Source organism: Brienomyrus brachyistius, chromosome 16 (assembly GCF_023856365.1).
Source record: "Brienomyrus brachyistius isolate T26 chromosome 16, BBRACH_0.4, whole genome shotgun sequence".
In the NCBI taxonomy this organism is placed as follows: Eukaryota; Metazoa; Chordata; class Actinopteri; order Osteoglossiformes; family Mormyridae; genus Brienomyrus; species Brienomyrus brachyistius.
In genome coordinates this window covers 11,931,992-11,955,448 of record NC_064548.1, presented here as the reverse complement: position 1 = coordinate 11,955,448, position 23,457 = coordinate 11,931,992, and the positions used below count along the sequence as shown (strand labels likewise).

The 23,457-nt window shown below is 42.0% G+C and overlaps 2 protein-coding genes across 5 annotated transcripts in view; one reads left to right on the top strand and one right to left on the bottom strand.

Annotated features, from left to right (window-relative positions):
* Positions 1 to 543, bottom strand: part of nckap1 (NCK-associated protein 1) — a 28,305-nt gene extending 27,762 nt beyond the window's left edge. For all 4 annotated transcript variants that reach the window (XM_048978101.1, XM_048978102.1, XM_048978104.1 and 1 more), the window contains exon 1: positions 411 to 543. In XM_048978101.1, coding sequence (XP_048834058.1) covers positions 411 to 518 — 108 coding nt within the window. In that variant the 5' untranslated portion in view covers positions 519 to 543. The remainder of the gene's footprint in view (positions 1 to 410) is intronic.
* Positions 544 to 776: 233 nt separating this feature from the next.
* On the top strand, positions 777 to 4,248 carry dusp19a (dual specificity phosphatase 19a). The gene is made up of 4 exons (XM_048979403.1): positions 777 to 1,649; positions 1,839 to 1,885; positions 1,987 to 2,139; positions 3,143 to 4,248. Exons 1-4 carry the CDS (start codon positions 1,427 to 1,429, stop codon positions 3,323 to 3,325), a joined length of 606 nt encoding a protein of 201 aa, XP_048835360.1. The 5' UTR covers positions 777 to 1,426; the 3' UTR covers positions 3,326 to 4,248.
* Positions 4,249 to 23,457: the final 19,209 nt, after the last annotated feature.

Genomic DNA, 23,457 nt, shown 5'->3' with positions numbered 1-23,457 from the left:
TTAAATGAATTTGGATAAATAATACGAACAGCTATGGCACCCAAAATAAAGACGACTGTTTCAGTTCCTATCACTGCAGCTGTTAATCTTCATCGACGAAGATCATTCTCATACGCGTAACTAATATGGCATTCATCGCGAATAAAGGTCAGTAAAAGAAGGAATCGTGCAACACATGTTAAGTATTGCATTGAAACACATCCCAAAAAGCGTGATGATTAGCTGGTGTCGCTGCCCGATGCATCAACATGCCTTCTAGGGCCTCGACTGCATTCCTGTCCATTCATATACGCCGCAGTCATGTTTCACTGCTATTGCTGCTAAACCCAAAGCAAACATACAGCAAAACATCGAATTTAAAACAGGCCTTTTGTTTTGGGAAAACGGTCTGCGCCGCACTCATACCTTACCTTCTTGATGTTATAGATGCGAGTCAGCATCCCGATTCCTCTATCATTTAAGATGGTCAGTTTCTCCGCCAGCTTCTGCTGGCTCGGCTGCAGCACACCCTTCGACATGCCGCCTTTCACGTTCGCGTCACGAAACGGTAGAATTACCCTTCGGTGTAGTGTTTATGGTGAAAATAAGGTAGCCCGGGCGTTTTTACTGTTAGAAATCACCCATATTACGGGTAAACAGGCGAGTGAAGAGCGGACCACCCTCCGGCCGTCTCCCTGTTTTCTATAGGTGTTGCCCTCATCCTCAGAACGAGGCTGTTTCCTGCGACACCCGCGCGTCACGTGGCTTGTCACGTGACGCGTGCTGCCGCCATTTCCGCCTTTGTGGTTCGCTTTGGTAATGAGTCATAATTTTGGGGCGTGAGGTGGCGTTGCTTTGTACTGAAACACTACGGCATGAGGACTATGGATTTATTTGAGAATTTATTGTTTCGTTTTCTGTAGCAATGCGGTGCTTTATGTTGCATGAGCTATGCTTTCAACATAACGTAAACCAGAGACTGTTCTACTGATTTAGCGTCGGATTATTTACCTACTGCGCATGTGCATATAGACGTTTCCGCGTTACACGGTTGTTAATTGCGTCACGTTCGGCCCAGCTGTCAGTGGCAGCTGGTCGGTGTACGGACGACAAAATATATTACTCGGCGTAACTAGTGTTGTTTGTCTGATCGCTTTTACAAAGACTTTACATCATTCAAATACAAGAAAATAAAATTTCTACACAGCAAACACGGTTTACCAGATAGTTTAGCTAGCTGTTTTTGCATTCCAAATGTCCTAATGCAGATGTTGTATTCCAAACCACTAGGTGGCAATATTTTCATTAGATAGCAATAAAAATATGATAGTTGATTTACCAATATTGTAATCCTTAATACTTAAGCAGTCTACTTTCAATAATTGGCTATTTGGATTTTTTGGGGCACCTCTCCTTTCTTTCGTTGTTAAACATCCATATATACGCGATGCAGTCTCTTGCAAATGAAATTAAAACATTTTCTAAGACCGCCCTGAGAAAACAGTGCACTCAGGTGACAACCTTAGGCGGAAAGAGACTAATCGAAACGCGGCAGGGTTCCAATTTGTGTGTCGTTGAAGATAGCGAGCAGCCAGAGGGAGCGTATGGTTACGTTGAAGATAATAGTTTGGATCTCCAAGTTGGAGTCATCAAGCCTTACCTGCTCCTTGGTGAGTTAGAAGAATGGATGAATAAATAAGATTAGATGTTTTGCAGTACTCAAGTAAAAATGAATAACCACATTTCAACAGCAGTTAGTCTTGTTCACAAGTTAACTAAGTTAACTATTATTATATAAAACAGAAGTTGAAAGAATGGTTGTTGATGTCATATAATTTATGCATGTCCTGTTTCTGTAGCTTCACAGGATGTTGCACATGATTTAGACACTTTGAAAGAATTGAAGGTGAGTTAAGTAAACTACATATTTCTGATACAGTAACTAGATTTAATATTTATATAATTAGTGTTTTTTTTCTTGAATTAATGATTTTCTTCCCATTTTAGGTTTCACACATTTTGAATGTCGGATATGGTGTTGAAAACATTTTCCCTGATCTGTTTGTATATAAAACATTAAATATATTGGACCTGCCAGAGACTGACATCACTTCATATTTCCACGAGACCTCACAGTTTATAGACCAAGTTAAAGCAGAGGTAAAGTGCACGCCTTGTCTGCCCATGTATTGGTTCCCCTTTCGGTTATGTACGTAGTTATATATTTATTTTGAATTACATCCCTGTAAAGAATCCCTTCCGCACTTTGAAACAATTGTGTTTCATCTTTGTCCATTGCACATATACCATATTTTAATTCATTCATTTTTTATTTATACATATTTCCTTGCTATTCTGTTTTTCGGGATGCTTTGTGTACTGTGCACTCTTTAATTAGCACTATGATAATTTGTTTGCACTATGTGTGCTGCCACTGCACTTTGTGTGTTTTACGTTACATGTATGTTTGTCTGTGCTCTGTGTACCTCGCAGCTGCATGCACAATATTTGTTAAATATATTTTTATCTTGTCTACTTAGGTTTAGAGTTTATATTTTTATAGTGTATTTTTGTATTTATGTATGTAAATTCTGTGGGCCTTTTGTTCTGTGTGCTCCGTAAAACTGGAGCCACGTCGTCTCGTCTCTCTGTGTACTTGTATATAGCGGAGATGACAATAAAGTTCACATTGACTTGACAAGAACTTCTCCCTGGGGCCATTGAAGTTCATAAAGATCTCGTCGTTTCCATTCCTATCCTGTCTGTTGGTCTGTTAAAAACAGCACAGAAACAGCACATCCTAAGGTCTGCGGTAAAGTCTGAATGAAGACATTTCACAATATATTGATATAAATAAATGACTTTGCCTGGCACTGGTGTCAGCAGCCCTGCTGCTTTACTGCATAGCTCCACGAAATGGAAATATGAACAATAGGACATTTATTGTGATTCGTAATCAAGTTTCATAAGCTTTTGTAAAATCAGCGCTGACAGTCTCATTCAAGGAATGATATTGATTTTCTGATTGTTTCACATGAGATGTAAATGTTATTTTCTCTAAATAAATTAGTAAAAAGTGGCTGTAATAAATAGGTGTGTGTGCCCTTCGGTTTTTTTTTATTTTAGCCTTTATAATCATTGCCTTGTGTTTTCCTGCCCGCAGGAAGGAGTGGTGCTCATCCACTGCAACGCAGGAGTGTCCCGCTCAGCTGCCATAGTAATCGGGTACCTGATGTCCAGAGAGGGACTGGCGTTCGATGCTGCTTTCGCCCTGGTGAAGGCAGCCAGGCCTGCCATTCGTCCGAACCTGGGTTTCTATGAGCAGCTGAAAGACTACAGGCCATGAGGGGGTGTGGCTGCTGGCTGTGCCACTGGAAATTGGAAAAAAAATGTAAAAAGAAGACATCATGAGTGCTGCTTTTTTCTATTGACACATTTTTAGATTTCAATGATGCACTGAATTTAAATTTATGTCTCAAAACATGTTTTCCTTTTATTCAATTTATAGATTGTATTCAGTTTATATAAAAGACAGGTGAATCAAAGATGATCTCCTTTATTGCAGGTATAGACTAGTTTAAAATGCTCGTTCCCAGTTAATAAACTGTTTTTTTTCTCTTCTTGTGAGGAGCTATGACAGAAAATTTGATGAATGAGGAGAAGCAAGATGGAAAGTGAGGCATTGGGGTTTCTGCTTCGATTTCTCTACTACAGCTAGTAGAATATATAAGCAGTCTTGCCAAACAGAAACTATGAAGATACTATAGTGTATATGTGTACATATTGACTGAATACAAACTTTTCTGCAGTCTTCATTAGAAATGGCAACATTTCTTAAAGGCATTGTCTTAAAGGCACACAGAATTAGCTAAATATAAAACTGTTTTGTATACTTTGTGCAACAGTTACGCTTTGAATGGAGTTCTTCCATGTTGGCACCTTTGCATAAACCCACTGTTTGCGCTGCCCTTATGGGTATTGACAAATTTATTAATGTTACAAAATTCTTTCAATAGAGAACTGGCATTACCTTCACACTGCTTATCGGATTGTTGGTGGCCACTCTGATCAACCTCCTTTAGCGGGATGAGGTGATCTAGGCAAGGTCTTGGTGGTGCTATATTTATTAATGATGAATTTGACAATGTTCCAGTCACACCTTACAGTCAAACACATGGAAGCTAATTAACCTCTTCTGTCCCCTGTTAAGCGGTGGGTCATACTTCTTAGGGGTTGTTGTTGAGATTAAAAAATATTTTTTAATTAAAATGTTTTGTCCATTTTTATTTTGTTTCCTTTTCACTTTGACATTAATATTGGTTGTGATTTGTACACAAAGGCTGGAATAATCTGTCACTGTCAAACTGTAAATCCAGCAAAGGTTACTAAATTTAAAATGGTTTATGCAGACATAATAGCACAATGGTACACATCAGTAGGACAATGCTCTCATTGTATTCCATCCATCCATCCATTTTCCAAACCGCTTATCCTACTGGGTCGCGGGTCTCATTGTATTTTAATATTTTTGTTGCATTGTATTTTATAGTGGCATTGTGAGTTTAGGCTGGCACGTGCCTACCCAATATTTTGTAAAAAATGTATTGTATAGATGAATTATTCAGTCAACCTATAACGTGCCTATGTTGACTGTGAATTACGCATTGTTAAACTTACAGTAAACTTGCAATCAGGGTAATCTGGCCAATGATTGAGTTTCCTCCGTCAGATAGCGTCTCTTAATCCCCATCCCTTTTCATTCTGATTTTCTACCGAAAACTCTACGCATCATTAACGAGTTGTCGCATCGCGACATTCACGCAGCTGAATTGTTTCTATCTGGCTGTCCCACAGACATCGCTACATTAGCCTAGAACTGTCATAATATTTCACACACATGTCTGCTTTGGTAGATACGTAATCAATGTGCTAGCACATACTGTGAAGCTTCGTTATGAATTTACGTTAATGTTAGCTAGCTAATGTTAGACAGCAAGTAGAACGCAGACCGACTCAGCTCATAGTTTTGCCTGTAGAAATGACAGTGTTCTTCAGTATTTGCTAGCTAGCCACAAACATCAACACAGCACAGCCTTTTTCATCTCCATGTCACGTTTTTTGAACACAACTAGCAAACTATTTCCCGACTGACATTAACTAGCTGGTCATCTCGCTAAATGTAGTGGTTGTAATTTGCTGGCCATATCTGAATATATTATAATTACATTCAATTTTAAGAAGTCTAACATCTGTGTATGCGTATTTTTATGTCTCGAGTGTGGTTTTGAAATTATGCCTACCCCAAATTTGGTTTGCACAATGCCCTTGGTTTTCTATAGGTCTACATTGCATTTTTACTGCTCCCATTAATATTTGTGTAATCAATACTGTTTTAATTTTTCCACTTCTTTTCAGTCAGTTAAAGTTCTCAATTTAATGTTGTTAAACTTTTTTTTAAGTGTTCACAGTAATGTAATCCTTACCTAACTGGTGCAGGAAAACTACCTCTAAAGCAGCACTGCAAATTAAGAATGTGTCTTCGTAGGGAATACGATAATCGTTGATACTTTAATATTTGTTAATAACACCCAAAGACCTAATTGAGGGGAAAAAAATCTTGGTCAAACAGGCAGTTTGTTGAACCTACCATGATGTCATGTTTTAACATTAATGTCCTACAGAGGGCGCCAAACTTTTGTTAGGTGCACACTGCACGTGCACTTAGAGTTTTCTCTATCCATCCATCCATCCATCCATCCATTTTCCAAAGAGCTTATCCTACTGGGTCGTGGGGGGTCCGGAGCCTATCCCGGAAGCAATGGGCACGAGGCCAGGATGGGGGGTCAGCCCATCGCAGGGCACACTCACACCCCATTCACTATGGCGTGCCTACGGGCAATTTAGCAACTCCAATTAGCCTCAGCATGTTTTTGGACTGTGGGGGGAAACCGGAGTACCCAGAGGAAACCCCACGACGACATGGGGAGAACATGCAAACTCCACACACATGTGACCCAGGCAGAGACTCAAACCCAGGTCCCAGAGGTGTGAGGCAACAGTGCTAACCACTGCACCACCATGCCGCCCCCCCAATGTGTAATATTTTATAAAACTTCCTGTGCATGTGAAAAGGAAAATTAATATCTAGAATGCGTATGACCTTCCTGGGTTTGCCAAGGAAAGCTAAAAATGCACAACTGTCCCGTGAATGAAATGCTAATCACAGCAGGCGCAGATCCCGATTCTGAAATAATAGTGTCGCCTTATCTATGGGAAGCATCGGAGTTGCAGACTTACTTGCAAGTTATTGGACGATGACAACAGTGTTTTGGGGCTGAAGGGAGAATTGCCGGCTCAGATGCAGATGCCAGTGTCATCGGACGGGTAGATACATCGTATTCATCCCATAATTTAAGAGAGATAGAAGACAAGGTTTTCACCTTGGTTGTTTTCTGTGTCTTCGCAAAAAGCTGCGACTCCCATGTGCGCTTGTGTCACCGTTTTCTGAATGGGTTCCCTCTCGTCCACACTCAGCAGAAGAAAAACAGCGACTGTTTCGGTCAAAGAAGTGGAGTCTGCGAATACGATTGAGCTGGACGCAAAGGAAAGTCAGGCTGCGGTCATTAATAGTGCGCTTTACGAGGTCAGCAGGGAGCTTCAAGGGGAACCTGTCATCAGCGGAGAAGGCAAGTGGTGAGACAATTCTCTGCAGCTTATCACTGCGATATTTGGTTTCGGTTATTTGGTTTAATGTTATCTGGGTAGGTACATAATAAACCACCGGCCGTCAATCATTCATTTTAACACTATCAGTGTTATTTTGTATATTCTACGAAGAAATAGCACATCAATGTGGCATGAATTAGGGCATATTGGATCAGCTTATGATCCATTTATAACGTCTTGAAACACTATTGCAACTTCATTTCCATTAAATGAATGAATATGCTCCTTGACATTACTGAACATGCCACATGTTATTTATTCGCAATCTTGTAATAGGTCATAAATGACGGTGCTTTGCCGATTTGTTTTAATTAGGATATAGTGCAGTTTTCCTTAAATGAAATTCTTTCCAGCCTTGACAGTTGTAACTTGCCATATCCCGAATAAAGTACGCCTTTTCTTGAAGGAGTCGAAAAGCTTCTGGGTTTGTTGAATAAGTTTAATTAATTAGCGCCAATAATGCCATTTATGTGACTCTGTGATTCGCATTAGGTGGCCTAGGGTACTTTCGTAATTATGGTAGCTCTGAATCATCAGATGAAAAGGTTAAATCGGTCATATAAAAAGACTGTGCAAAGAAGAACATTACATGCAAACCGCAACTCCAGTGTTAAAGAGCAGATCAATTAGGGTCCAAAGGGTCCTTTATTTCAGTTTATTATTGTACTGGGGATCGTCTGACTTTGGTTATATTATAAAATGTCCAAGTTTTGGAGTTTATCAACCGCGCGAATTTGATTTGGGTTGTGGAAGTTGTTATGTAACAGTTTTCTTGACAAAAGTTGTGAGGATGGTGCAAATACAGAAGTATAAGCCATAAATGAAACGTGACCAGATAGTTTTCCAGTTTGCAGTACTTCTCATACTGTTTGACTTTCTGTTGGTAAAATAACTGGTGTTCTTCTTCTTGTGGTGTTAGGATTTCCAGTGCATGATTAGTGAAGTGAAGTGGGTAATCCCTTAAGCATCAGTCCTCTGTTTTCTTGGGTACGTCCATCCCATGGGGTGGGATGTTATTAGTGAAAGCTAAAGCATTGTATTTATGGACAGACGGCTCTCCTTAACTGTGTTGCAATGACAAATTATATACTACGTACTGGTAATTAAGAATCAACTCTATTGCATTCCGAATGACAGCACGCTTCTACGGAGGTGCACGCAGGTGCAAATTTTCTGCTCCACATCACAATATGCACCGGAAAATTTATATTCTCATGCATTTTACTAAAGTCTGTGTCACGAGATGCGAGACGAAGGACTCCAAGGCAGGCGTTTGCGAACAAAATGGGGTTTATTGGACTGAACGGGAGCAGGGTAACAAGCGAGAATACGAGGGGTCAAAATGAGAAAGCGAATACGGCCATGGGCAGACAGGATGGGCGACGTCAAGGACCGGACTGAGGCTGACGAGACAAACGGGTACTTAAATACGTGGACTGGCGAGGGGTAACAATCAACAGGCGTGGCTCATGTGGGCCACGTTAGGGAGGAGACTGGATGGTCAGGCGGACATGACAGGCAGGACGTAACTGTTTGACTTATAGTAAGGCTGGCTATGTGAAGACATGAGCGTGGTATTTTTATAGAAGTCTTTGTCATGGCAACCTCTTTCGACATTATTTAAATATCATTATTGTGGTGCAATACTCATGATTTGCACAGCATGCATTATAATGATTAGGTCTTGATATTTTTCAAGCATGCTGAGCACACTGGTTGAAGTAGGCAGAACAAAGCCATGGAATTCATTACACATCCTCTCCTGGCAGTGGGCTGTGGGTTTTGCTTTGCAGAATGACCCTTAATCTATCCCCTTTTGCATTATTTGTTGTTCTGGTTTTGTTGCTGTTGCCAGTTTTTTTTTTTTTTTTGGATGGCTGCAGGGAAAGCAATTAAAGATTTGTGTTATAGCCAAATGAGCCATAATTAAGTGGAATCATTTTAGCCTCTTCATTTCACAATCAGTCTGAAGAGCTACTGGGCATTGAGCAAAGAGGACCTCCAATGAGGTCAATCTGAGCAGTATTTTTCCAGGGTAACCCCGTCAAATAAAAATATCTTCAGGATTTAAAAAAATCATAAATGTGTTTAAATGCTGTTGTGTGTGCACACATTCTTATGTAGGCCTAGATCTTATTGAGTAACCTTTGTAAATGATTGGCAGACCCCACCATAGAATAAACGTAAATCAGCTGTCTGTTTGCAAAGGCATATTTTTAAATAAATAATTCTTATTCAGGTTTACCTTGAAACTTTATCTTCTTGGCTTCTGTGTTGCAGTTGTTTCTCTTCAGTTTGGTAATTGCAACATTAATGCACTCTATAGTTTACAGACTGTCATTAAGCCTTTCACGAGCCTCGATGGCTTTTCATGGCTAGTTTCACGCTCCTATGAAATGCCTCTGCAAGCAGAGGACGATTTTTCTCATCGTGGCGCACAACGAGGCCTGTGGATGCTGCCCAAGTCACGGCAGAAAATCTCCGTAAAAACCCATAAAGATTGCAAACGAGCGTGCATAATCACAATGGCAAAAAGAACAGGCATATCCATAAATACGTTAAGAAGAGGTCTTTCCAGCAACAAACAAAATGAGCGTTATTTTCCTATAACATTGGCCAACCGTTACATAAAATAACGTAACATTTGCTTTTTCACGACTATCGATCTCATGACCATATCAGATAAACTGGATAGTCGGAAGTACAGTTTGCTGTAACACCTTATATAGATGTGGGACTTTGAATGTCTGTTTTTAGCAATCATACTGGATTGTTGAATGTCTTATCCCATGTTTATTTGAATCAGATAAATGTTTGGAAAGAATCAAGTCACATGTCTTCTGTGTTTGAAAAGGGATCCCTGCTGTAGATTATTTTGGGGATGTGGGAGGGAGCCGGTATTACCAAGCAATAAGCAGACAGCGGTAGAATGTTGTTAGGCTACTCTGAGAAAATGACACGGCTCAGGGTCACCTGACACCTCGCCCAGACGCTGTTTCTCCATTTCCCTATTTGAGCATGTTTTTGTCTAATGACGCAAGTTTCTGCTCTAATTTTGAAAGCGGTGTTGCAGTAGGCATGGTCTAAAGAGCCGTGTTCCATTACGTCCCGGGTAGTCCCTTTCCACTGTAGACAGGCATATCCAAAGGGCCAGGTGTAAAGTTACAATAATGGATGGTTCATTCTTACCTAGCTGGCTCTTTGAGAACATAGATTCGAAAGACAGCAGTTAACTGGTCCAGATCTGGTTATTTTAAGATGCTATGCTTTGTTACTGTAATGTGGGGTGGAGGTTTTTGAATGTTAATATTGACAAAGTTTATTTTAGCATACACATAAAATAGGTTATATTAATTAAAAAGGCACTTGAATTTTTATCTCTCTCACCTGGAAGAGAAGCACTTAATTTACTCCTTAAATAATAAGTAGTAAATATTTTAATTGATTAAACAACCCCGATTTGAAACATATCTGCAGATAAAACAAACTATTCATAAAAACACATTGAAGTTGGTGTTTACAGCTCGACCAGCAGAGGGCTCTCTTTCACCGTATAAATTGCATGCTTTTCGTTTATCTGGAATGAGCAATGCAAGAGGTACTCGGTGTGATCTCGCAGATTATTATCCACAGTTAACAAGCGTTACTAAACTAAATCATTATTTTAGACTCGTATCCTAGACATGCTCCTTTGTGTGTGTGTGTGTGTGTGTGTGTGTGTTTAAGAGAGGCCAAAGCGCCTATCCGTTGTGAGCGTAATGAAGGTGTCCACCTTCAACAACAGCCGGGGCCTAATGATTTAGCGGTAACCTGATATCGATGATGTTAATAGTGAGATGACGTAAGCCCTTCTGGCAGAATTAAGCTTTTGGCCTTAATTTGATGGTCTTATCATGTATGCATGTTAAAAAAAATGCGTTTTTGAAATTGTATGATCTTTCATATTGCTCAAACATGAATCAATGTATTTAGTAGTTTTAAAAATTATTAATAAAGCAATTTTATTAGTTATGTTACACAGAGACATCCCACCTCTCCCGAAAATTCCTGGAGTCTCCCGCTAATTGACAGGAGCTGCGTTTCCATTTACTTTTAATGGGAAGCATCAAAAGCCATCTCGAAAAGTCGCTAAGTGTCGCTAGATGACGGCATGCGCTAATTAGCATATCTGTGGTGTCATTGTGAGAACCCCCCACCCCCGGTCCAGATGCTATTCTGGGGTACATGGTTTTTTTTGTCAGCATTTTAAAATCTGTTTTGGCGCTCCAGATAAAAATAGTTCCACTGTATTACCGTAATAAAGCCCAGGGCCCCTCCCCCACACCTTCCTGAAATTAATACGCCTAAGATAGGATATATTTCTTTATATATTAAAAAAAGGCAAGCAAAGCAAATTTGTTTTTCTGCTTCTAGCAAAACAAGTTCATGTTTCTCTTTTTAATACATGTTGATCAGCTATGAATTCACTGTTGAGTGACATACAATTACCCCATTACTCACGACGAGTATTTCAATTTGTACCGTCACCACTTCAGAATGTAAATATCCATTCATCCATCCAGTAGAAATTTGCAGGGACCAGTAAATGTGACATCCATTAAAAATACATAATAGAGTCTGCACTTAAACCACACCTTGGTTACAAACACAGAAGCCTAATTATCATTGCAGATTTTGTAAAGAACGGTTGTTTGTTTGTTTGTTTAGTTTTCTGTTCTGTAATTTATGCAGCTATATTTGATCTCTAATAAACATGTACCTTTTTGAATCCCATAAATATCGATAGCGACCGACTCCTTGTCTCAGGTGAATCGTGAGAAGTTGAACCACCTGGAATGGAAGTAGTGTGTGAAATTAACATCTGGGCTGGTCTGCAATCGCACTGGGGTCATTTTACGATAAAATGATGAAACAGGCCGTAAGTCTTTTTTGTTCCTCCTGCTCACACTCCGTTTACGCACTGAGGGCAGAGCCGGCGTCCGTGTGCATGCGGGATTAAATTTGGAGACTGCGCTGGATTAAAATGAACGTGTGATGCCCTCACTGGCAATGAACCACATAAGTAGAGTGGAGGCAAGGACAGTCTGGGTCTCAGCCAAGTCGAATGTCATTAGGCCATTTATGAGTGGTCAAGTGAAGGAAATGAGGCTTAATTTAGGCCCCTGCTTAAACCTGACTGCTTTTGTTATTTATTTACAGCCATTGGTCCCCAGCTGAGGATCCTAGGATGGGCAAGGTGAGCCCAGGGCAGCATTATTTACGGAGTTCTTTCTCAACCTGATGACCCCTAGATGGTCTAGGTTTTTGCTCCCTCCCAGTTCCTGGCCAGACAGTCCAAAATCACTGATTTGCAGCATTCTCAGAGGCTGCTGACTTAACACCCCCCCCCCCCCACAGTACAGGGTGAAGCTGGTTAGTAAAGTTAGGGGAGGGGGGCGTGAAAGGTGAAGTTTGCCCAGGGCTCCACATGAGCTTCGATACCAGGCGATACCAAATGTTTTTGTTTTTTCAAATTTTAGCCATAAGATCAGTCGGCCAAAAAATGTTTCAAATGACTGAAGTCTTGCTCATGTTCAGGTTCAACGAGAAAAACAACACATTTCTCATTTACGGTTCCTTGTGCATTTAAACCTTATGGTGATTTCTGTTGATTATGGGGACTCAGGTTATAATGTAATATACTGCTGTTACAGTTTGCACGTTGCCCACTGATTTCCCTTACGCATGTAGTCAGTAAAAAAAGTTTCTTTTCACTGCAGAATTTCATTTCACTTCCACAAGTTATGAATAGTTTATGAAATCCACTATAGTTTCATAAACGATTGATGTTTCACTATTACATAATTTGGGGGTTCTGAAGAATGTTTAATGTCTTCTTTTCAGTTTACGATATTTAAAGTTCTGTTAATAAATTCAGTGCTGATTCAGAACTGGTGTCGTTTGTTCCGTTTGTCTTTTAGAAGATCCACCTGGGTAGCATGATAGCATGTGTCTAACACCAACATTAATACAGTGTCATCAAAAAGTGATTATTTAGCCTGCATGCTCACAAAATGAAGCATCTCCCTTTTTCTATGGTAGTGTTCCCCAATCTGGTCCCAGTAGGGAGCTGGGAGGGAGTAAAAACATGGACTGTCTGTGGGTCGTCAAGGACCGGACTTGGAAATACTGCTCTGTGGCATGCTGTAAGAACGTTGGGTGCCTCGATCGTGGTCAGCGACCCAGAACGTTTCTGTTTCCTCTGTGAGTGAAGACCAAGCTGCCCCCGGGGAAGTTGAATGGTACTCCACCTCTCTTGTCCCTTTTTGCTGTTGTAGGGAATAAAATAATTAATTTAGTGACAAATTGCTGAATAGTTCTAATTCTGGGGCTGGTGTTTAGCATGTGCTGTAAAGGAGTGTCATTGAACGATGGGGCCCATGATTGAACAAAGAATCAATTATCTTTTCAATTAGGCAGCTATTTCTGTGCAGGGGGAGGCAAGAAATCATTTCTTAATGTGGCTGATAATTAATTCAAGACTTACATTACCTTTGATACACTTTGCGAGTATGAAAGGCGAAAAAGGGATGAAACAATAATTATTTTGCAAGCCTAAGAAAGTCTGTAGATCATAGGTATCAAGCATACCTAATCTGTTTGTGTTTTTTAATAAGTGGGTCTGATGAATTGCTAGGAGGCAGCATTTTCAACCGGCATTTCAACAAATAATACTGCCTCTGCATTGCCTGTCTAAAAAGTGTTTATGATGATGAGGGCAGCACGGTGGCACAGTGGTTAGTACTGTTTCCTTACCCCTCGGGAGACCTGGGTTTCTAGTCATCGAGCGGTTTCCTCTGGGTTCCTTCCACAGTCCAAAAGCATGCTGACAAAGGGGGGTACAGAAATGGATGGATGGTTTTTGACGATAGTGTTCATTGTTTTGAGGTTCTACTGTTTGTTGTGGTTTTTCTCTAAAGCCTCCCTTCAGCATTGACATTATCTTCTTGCTACCAAAGCAAGGTTATAATATTTATTTGATGTGTAGCATTGATGAGAATCGCAGAGTTTCTGCACAAGAACCACAGAATTACAAACAGGGGTGGGGCATCATGAAATGTCCATGGTATGATAGCTATTAGTAGCAATAACAAATGCAGTAGAACCTTGGACCTCGAACGCCTCTTAACTCGAGCAACAAGGACATTGAATGGGTGTTTCAATTTTTTTTCCATTTGTGCATCACCTGAAATCATGGAACTCGACCATTCCTGCTAATACTGTACTTGTACGGGTTGAGACACGTTCAATTCTGACCTCGAAGAGGTCGGTTGAGAAAAATCTAGCCGCAACTCCACCGGAAATTCGGAACACGACAAAACAAAACAGACCTGCTAAAACTTGTATTGATAGAGAGGCGTCTCCCCGTCCAAACAATAACCCCTCCATCCCTCCTCCTCTCCACCTGCCACTTCCAGTCTGCCATCAGCTCATCTCAATACAGGTAAAATGCTCATAAAATCATTCATCTCATGTTCATTGCTTTTGTATGTGTGATTTTTCATGTGTCTTCATTTTATATTGATTGGTAATGTTTTCTATCATTAGTTAAGTAGGTAGATTAGTTTAATTAGGCAATCATTTGGTGGCCTGGAACAGATTAAATTCATTTACATTATTTCTTATGGGAAAATTCGACTTAGACCTTGATGAAATCGTGACTCGACTAGCCTTCTGGAATGAATTAAGTTAATATTCTAAGGTACCACACTGTCTTTATGGGTCTTTCCATACAGATATGGGAAAAAGAATTTATAATACTTCATTCTTGCAAGCTGGTTGGTAGCGTGTCAGTTTTTTGTTATTGTTGAATGGTTTTTCAAATTATAAATCACATAACTGCAACTTCTGAGTTCAAAGTAATACTTGGGTTCACACAGCATTGTGTTGTGCTCTATGTCACGGGAATGATTCCACTAAAGTAATTTTACAGCTTGCTTCCCGTCATTAATATTAATATACAGTGGGAGGATGTCCACACAGGTAACTCAGAATTTATTCGTTGGTTATGAGAGATTTCACCGACTTGACAAATTTTTTTCCAGACGGCCTTCTTCATTTTTTGAGGAAACAAAGTTGAGTGAATTCATTTCGCTGGAGGATATGCATCATTTGAGACGCAGCATCCAGTGTCTAGACAGACAACCACCAGCTATTATAGGACGGAGACTGCAGGATCTGTGTCAGTTAGTCATTGTCGAATGCTACATTCTCGTCAGACTTACAAACAAGTCGTAATAATACTATCTCATCAACAGTATGACTTAAAACTGTTATTTTGTCATTTAATACGTCCACATTTTTCATGTCATTCAAATTCTTGTGCGTCAAAGCAAAGGTAGAACAGCGACGAGATTATAGCCTTTAATAATTAATTGATGAGGATTACGATAAAGTTGCATGCATAACAGTGAGTTTTTCCTACTTCATTGACGCCCATGTTTACCAATGGCTAGCCTGCTAGTTTCCATCATTCCTCTTTCCAGTTCTATTTTGGCAATGACTTGCAATGCCGGGTATGACTACTCACTGTGGCTTGTGCTCTATTCAGTAAGGGATAATCTTCTCACCGTGGCAACAATTCAAGAAGAATATACTCTGATAAATGAGGCTGCTTTGTTCCATCCAATGCTATGGAGCGACATAGTAAAAATATTAAATATTGATGTTGAAAAGAAATGCTAATTGGCTAATTAAAAATTTCTGCATCAAGAGCGAGAAGGATGTCAGATGACAGTTACATCTGAATTTCCGTCAACGTCGAGGAAAAACGTCACACAAACAGGCCGTCCCTGATCGCATGATTGGTCATTATTCCAACTCTCTCTCGCAAAGCTCCAAGAGTCCAAATGCGTTTGGTTTTCAGAAGTTGTGTAGATTTTGGCTTTTTGATATGTGTTTGGGAAATGACAACACATTGCGAATAAGAAGCTTTTATCCTTTATCAGCATCCTGTGATAAAGGGTCATAAAGGGAATGCTCAGGCTAGCTTTAGCGTAGAGATGCTGTAGGGGAACTCTGGGGAGAGACAGGTAAATATCAGCCATTTCACCTGGGAGGTTAACAGTATCTCCAAGGACCTCATAAGCCAGGGAACATAATATTTGCAGGTTGAACTTAAATGAGGAGGAGATGGATTTGGTGAAAGGTCTGTGATTAAGTGCAGTTTAATTAACCACCTAGAGATTCTCACCAGAGGCTGAAAACAAGACAAGGACCATTAGAAAGTGTGCAGCTCCCAGTGTTAATAATTTCAATGCTGTTGTGGCCTGATTATGATTTTTTAAAGGCTTGTGTAAATAGTGTGTTTGTTCATCGCTGGGCTGCAAGGGGGGGCGTCATTCATAGAGTTCATGGAGGTTCTATCTTCATTAAGACCTTCCACGACCTTGAGTGTCCTTCTACTAAACTCCCCGGCCCTTGCAGGCAGAACACAAGCCAGAGATGTGCTTCTAGTCATCAGGAAGCTCTTCTTCAGACTTCAGGGTAGCCTTTTGGCTGTGAGGGAAATCTCAGATTGTTTCGGAGGAAAAGGTGTGGGGCATGCCAGAGAAATCTCAGTCAGTGGACAAAAAAGGAAAAATACAGTACAGGATTGCGGAAGACAAGCATCGGGAGCAGTCTCCATCTGGTGAGTGGAATGTGGATCACCTTGTTGACTTGAGCGTATGAGCCTCCATGTTTCCGTGGCAGCATGAGGACCAAACGGCTGAGTGGGGTGGGGGAGGGGGAATCATGCAGCATATGCTGTTCCCACTGAAGGTACTTCTGGGGGCAGTGGGGCCGTCCCGCAGTGTGTGTGTGTGTAGGAGAAGGAGCATTAGAGAGGGAAGAGTACCTCCCCCTCCCTCATCGGGTCCCGTTTAGCCGCGGTTGTCTGAAAGTGAACAAGTCGGCGGACAGGAGCTCTTGTGAGTCCTCCCTGCCTGTAGAGGGCATATGTGGGCTGCTTGTGAACACCATGGGCAGATCGAAGCCAAGGGACGCCATGGACCCCTTAGTACTTACATGGTCACCCCAGTTGCCATCTCTCATCAAAATATAAAAATGAAATCAAGAGCATTTAATTCTGTAAACCAGAGCTGCCCAACTCGTCGATTAGTCGACTGCAGCAAGTCGACTGGATTGCGAGATGATTGATGGATAACGATGGATAATGCTCACGATCGGTGAAAGATACCAAGGGGGACCTCTATTTGAGCCAGTACGACGTCCTGTACACAGATGTATGTTTCTGCCGTTGGACTCTCATTTGTACAGCTTTATTGTTATGTGAGGATGGCACACTTCAGAGTCAATCGTTATCTTTGAGTGTAGTAAAGTTCCATTAATTCAGCAACCTTTCCGCTCCATTTATATTTTGGGAGGACATGTGGCTTTGTGTTCAACATTTTGGTATATTGCATGATTTTTCGGTCGATCTCTTAAGAATATTGCCAAAGGTGCTCAGGAGGGTAATCCTCTCACCTTCTCTGTCCCATTAGATAACATTGCACAGTCAGGTGCTCTGTAAATAGTTGTATATAATGCAGCAACTGAGGATCTGCAGAAGCATATTGCTGTAGGACAGGGAAATGATATTGACTTCTTTAAAAGCCAAATAAAAGGTTTTTCTAGGATGTTTGTGAGGTATGTGAAAAGCAGTGCTGTACGGTTCTTTCCCTGATCGTAAGCCTGAAGACTTTAACCAGCTATAATGGTACATAGCAAGGTGTACAGGTGCAGAAAGTCTTCAAATGATGTCAGATGCTTAATAGTTGACTATTTCTTTGGTTTCTCTCCTCCATTGTCTTCAGAAGTTCCTCTTGCTTTCTTCCCTTTTTCATGCAACATGTTATATGAATGTAATAATGGATCCACGGTCTTTTTAAGTGCCTTGTGGCAAATCTCGTGAAAGGCACTATATAAAAATAAATTGGACTGAAAATGGATGGATGGATGGATGAGCTTTAGGTACCCAGTGGAGATCTTTCTGTACAGAGCTGCATGCAGCTTCCTGTTAATTGCCATAAGCACCCCGAGGACCTGTACGAGACACAAGACACCCTCTCGCACCCTCTCCTCCCCAGGAGCGCCCTGGGTGATGTATCGATCGCGGAGTCGGAAAGCGCCTCCTGCTCTCCTCTGGTTCATCTGGCCCTGGGTGTTGGGATTTACAGCGGCTGAGGCGAGGCACGACCGTAGCTAAGTTAATGGGCAGGCAGAGAGGCTGGCGTTCACAGGCAGCGTCTGGGTGTTACTATAACAACGTCCTTTCTGCGGTATGCGCATTAACATTTCTTTGCTTCATGTCAAACTGCGCTGTTTCATAGCACACCATCAGCCAGCACTCGTCAGAGCTTTTAATAGTGTTTATGCTCCATTTTCCCCGCTGTTTCCTTGACTTCACCTTGACATCACACGCTATTTACATACCGCGCGCTGGTGCCGTGTCACGATGCATGCGCCTTTTTATTGCTCACTGTAAGGACCACGTTAACTTTGCCTTAAGGTGCCCCTAATGACTCCTTCTGCATTCATTTCCTCACGTCTCCTGTCCATCAACGGGCCACGCGGCGGGTGACCGTCCTTTTATTTCTCCATAGCAACGGGAGGAATGTAGACGAGCGCGTTCTCGCAAAGCGTGCTTCGGCCGCGATCAAATCCAATTCCCCACCAATGACTCGCCTCGGCTCGCCCAGCCTTGCGCACCACGCATGTTCTGCTGCTCCACCATTCGATCAAAGACGATACACTTTTCCCCTCTGTTTATTAATCACTACTACTTTAAACCTCAGCACCTTTTGTCCTATTAGTATGCTATTGTGTATGGTATGGACATTGTACATTGCTTGTTTATTGTACATATATATAATATGTATACTATATATTGCTTCCATATTGTGTGTATATATATATATATATATATATATTGCATGTAATTGTTTACTATTGTTATTCACTATTGTCATTTTTATCATTGTATGTTATTTAAGTCTGACGGGAAGCAAGCAAGCATGTATTTCATTGGGTCTCAGAAGGTCTCAGTGTGGAATTCGTGTCCAGGCTGCTTTCCGGGCTGCTGACGTGGTGCTTGGCAGGCGTGATATTCTTCTTTATTGCGGCTTTATCACTTCGAGTGACCAACTGCATCCCTGCTTGGTGTTAGGGATTTGGGGGGGGGGGGAGGTATGCGCGAATGTCCGGGGTGTCATGAGGTAACAGATAAAGTCTTGCTGAGGTACATATGGGTATTTGAGAGCGAAATAAGGAGAGAGAGAGAGAGAGAGCGAGGGAGGGAGCAGTGTTTCCCCTAGGTTTACAGCGTTTGTGGGGGGGCACCGACAGGATTCATGGTGTTCATGTGTTTCTTTTAATGACAGCAGTCAATATAACAACTGAGCTAAACATCAGAACATTTCTTTTTATGACAATTACCCACAAAGTGTGCAGCTTTCACCACCCTGGGAGCGTTTAAAAACACAGATATTTTTGTCTGCTTTTCAGGTGCTTTACGCGACATATTTTCCGACGCGCGTCTCTGTTCACTGGTGGGATCGCGCTCTATTTAGTTTATTTAATAAAAGGACAATGTGTAGACCTGTTCTATAGGAAAAGTAACCTTAAATGACTTCTGTTGTGATCTGACGCTATATAGAAAATAAAATAAAATAAAATCATCTTGACCTTCAAGGGGGGGCGGGAGGTGCCGTTGGGGGGGCAGGGCGGGGCGCCCCCCTAATATGATGGTACGGGAAAAACTGGAGGGAGGGAGCTAACGGCCGGTACTAGTGAAGATTGCCATTTACGTTTCCTCATTATCAGTCTGTAGTGTGCAACTGTGAGTCACTGCTGTGTTCCTTATTGTGGGTGGACAGAGGTTAGTGTATATATGAGGTTATTTGGCTCCCACAGACATTTCCAGCTCTTTGGAGATTACCGCTCACATTAGCTGGGAGCAAAGCCATTACTTACAGCCCCAAATGTGCTACATGCAGCCGTCATCCAGATAACCACTGGATAGTCACACTGCCCGTGTCCACATGCACCGCATTTTATAAAGAGGCACGGTGTCAAAAACGAAAATAGCCTTGTGTCAGTATTTATGGGATGTTAAAAGGAGGCTAAACGTCTTTGATTCAAAATGTCAGAATGACAAATGGAAAAATCAAGCAGCTACTCGGTGTCCACTGTGTTCTCTGTGGTTTTTCTTTCGGAAATCGCCATGGGAACGAGTTGCAGTCCGCTTTGGCGAAGGGTCCGGTTGGCCAACGCGCGCGGCCCGACGCCGGTGCTTGTGGCTCTGTTTCAGCTCCCAGTCTTTATTTCCTGAGGGCGTGGGGCTCTCGGCAGCTGTCCATTTTGCCTTCAGACCTTGAGGGAGTGATTTCATCTCTCTGACCTCTGCCGGAATTCCATAGCCAGGCACAGGAGACGGGAAGTAGAATTATAATAGAGGCAAGCATCGGCACATCTGCTCCCACCTCCAGCCCCCCGCCCCATCCTCTCAGGGTGGGACTAAGCTCCAGATCGCCTGATCCACTCCTCCACTTTCCATTCCCAGTGTGGCAGAGGGGATTATACTTTTAACTAATGAAAGCTTGTTCGCCTTGTAATGGAGAGGGGGTGAATGACAGCCCACATTAGGGCTTGTACGCTCATGGCTATGTCATCCCCGTTACGACCGAATTGCTGTGATTGGCTGTGCCTGGCGACGCAGTCACAAGATCATGCTGCCGGTCTGTCCCTTCGCCCGCTTACGAAATCGCCCGGGCGACCTGCCGAACTGTATTCATCAGCATGCTTACTGAAGTATAAAATTGTGAATCTATGAGAAGACAGGAGAGGTCTTTGTGGTCGCAGGGGCAGCGGCGTGCGTGACTGATTCTCGTTTCCGTTTTTTAACCGTGGCATTGTGTTCAGTCCTTCAAAGGGAGGAAACCGATCGTATACTTTTAGACATATTTACTAACATTTATGTAAATCTAAACACAGTGTTAGAGCTGACTGGACACTTACAGTTTGTTGGTGATCTTGGTTCTGTAGGAAACAATGAGTAGCTGACTGAAGATTTTTTTATATATATATATATATATATATATATATATATATATATATATATATATATATTAGCTGCTGTAGCCCCTGTGGGCAGAGTGGTGGTTCTGAGGCAAGGGATCTGTGCCGCCAGTCCTTAGGTGGCTAGGGATCTATGGGGGTAACAAAGTGATTCTGCTCCATTGGATCCTTCAGCAAGGCCCTTAACCTGCAATTACCTTGTCCTGGGTATGACGTTAACCTGCATCCAGCCCTGCAAGCAGGTCCTCCAACTTTCAGGGAAAATTTGGGGGTTGGTGGCAGGATTGGCACTCCAGCCCCTGGAAAAAAAAACCTCACACTGGTCCATTCAAACTAGTGTGGTGCTGAGGTATCACTTGCCACACGGCTGCTCTCGGGTTCTCGTCCCTGAGGTGGTTAGTCATATGGTGGGTACAGCAATGCACTGTATCAGCATGCGCTCCTTACCTCATCCTCCTCCTCCTCCTCCTGTAGACCATTGTGCTATGTACAATGCAAAGGTTGTGGGTTTAAAACCCAGTGTGCACACATAAATTGTAACCTTTCCCTCTTCTGTCAGATGAATGAGTAAATGCGTATTATATTAAATCATGGATTGTCCAGTAGAGGATTGCCTGGAGTCTATCACAATAAGAACAGGAAATGATGCCCTTGGATTGCTTGTCATTGCAAGCAATACAAACATACACCTTAGACATCAATGGCAGGAAGACACCCTTTCACCTAACTAAATGTTCTTGACGTACCTAGAATGGGAGGTACCATGATCGTCAAGAACATGTGGTTAGGTGAAAGGGTGTCTTCCTGTCATTGGTGTCTCAGGTGCTTTCATGCTGACTGCTGTGAATCCCCCACATGCGGGAATCTCCACTGCATATTTTTTTCGACTGAGTTCGGGTCGCGGTCTTTCCTGGAGGCAGGGGTTCAAATTGTAATGCTACAGTGCCGCCCAGTGAGCCAATATGGCATCCATGCTATACACAAGCCTTGATAAGATGGTCGCATCAAACATAAACATCTTGACTGAACACAAAATGTAATTTGATGGCCCTGATAGGGTCAATACCTTACTACTGGTTTTTGTTACTCTTCCAAATCCGCTACCTCAGACTATCCATCCATCCATCCATCCATCCATCCATCCATCCATTCTCGGAAGGCACTTGTCCCATTCAAGGTCAAGAGGGGTCCAGAGCCTATGGGTACAAGGCAGGGAATAACCCATCAGAGGGAACTCTTACAGGCAATTTGGGAACTCCAATTAACCTCCTTATGTTTTTGGACCGTGGAAGGAAAGCAGAACACCCAGACGAAACCCCATAACAACATGGGGAGAGCATGCAAACTCCACACCCAGGGAACAGATTCAAACCCTTGTCTCAGAGGTGTGCGGCAACAGTGCTAACTGCCGCACTACTATGCGGTCTTATCTTATATTATAGATGCATGAGTCCCAGAGACATTATAGCTATGAGGAAGCTATTTAATTCCACATTTCAACATCATTGGCAGGAAATGACCAAAACTCCAGAATTATAGGCTGCTACAATAATGCATTCTAATTCTGTGAGCTTCATCAGACTGCCATATTTCAACTGAATTACAGGAAGGAGTCCAAAAAAGGAAGCCATTAATGGCAGTATTTTTAAACATCTGTTCCAGAAATTTATTAATTGCCTGCTGAGGTACATTTGTAAAACAAAAAAAAAAAAAAAACGAGATTTTTACATGTTCTGGGGATTTTTTTTTTTGATCTTGCGCCATGCAGAGCTGCATTCAGCATATGGGACGAGCCAAGCCAAAACTCTGATAGGTCTTAAAATGTAGCTTAAAAACAAGTGAATAGAAACAGAAGTAGCATATTGGCAGTTATTTTAACTTTTTCAGTGCTCATAGTCCCTAGTGCTTGGGAGGTGAGGGGGCCTAATGGGGTTTCTGTAGGTACTCTGGGTTCCTGTTACAGGCCAAATGTTGTGTTCAGAGAAATTAAAGAGCAAATTTCCAAAGCTCACTCAGTCCCACAGGATGTGTTTTGAGAAAAATTCTATGGATAAAAGTATTGCGACGCCTAGCCATTACAGCTACAAGAACTTGTATAAATCCACAGGCATCAATATGGAGCCCCCCCCCCCCCTTTACAGCTATAACAACTTTCCACAAGATTTTGGAGTGTGTCTGTGGGATTTTTTGCCCATTCAGAAGAGCATTTGTGAGGTCAGGCACTGGAGTTAGACGTGAAGGCCTGGCTTGCAACATCCGTTCTAGTTAATCCCATAGGTGTTTGATGGGGTTGAGGTCAGGGCTCTGGGTGGCCTAATCAAGTTCTTCCACACCAAACCTCTTCAACCATGTTATTATGGACTTTGCTTTGTGCACTGGTGCACAGTCATGTTGGAACAGAAAAGGGCTTTCCCCAAACTGTTCCCATAAAGTTGGAAGCATAGAATAGTCCGAAATATCATTAAGAATTCCCTTCACTGGAAGTAAGGAGCCTAGATCAACCCCTGAAAATGAACCCCATACCATTATCCTGCACAGTGCAGTCAGACAGGTAACTATCTCCTGGTATCTGCCAAACACAGACTCGTCCATCAGAGTGCCAGACAGAGAAGCGTGATTCGTCACTCCACAGAACATTTTTTCCACTGCTCCAGA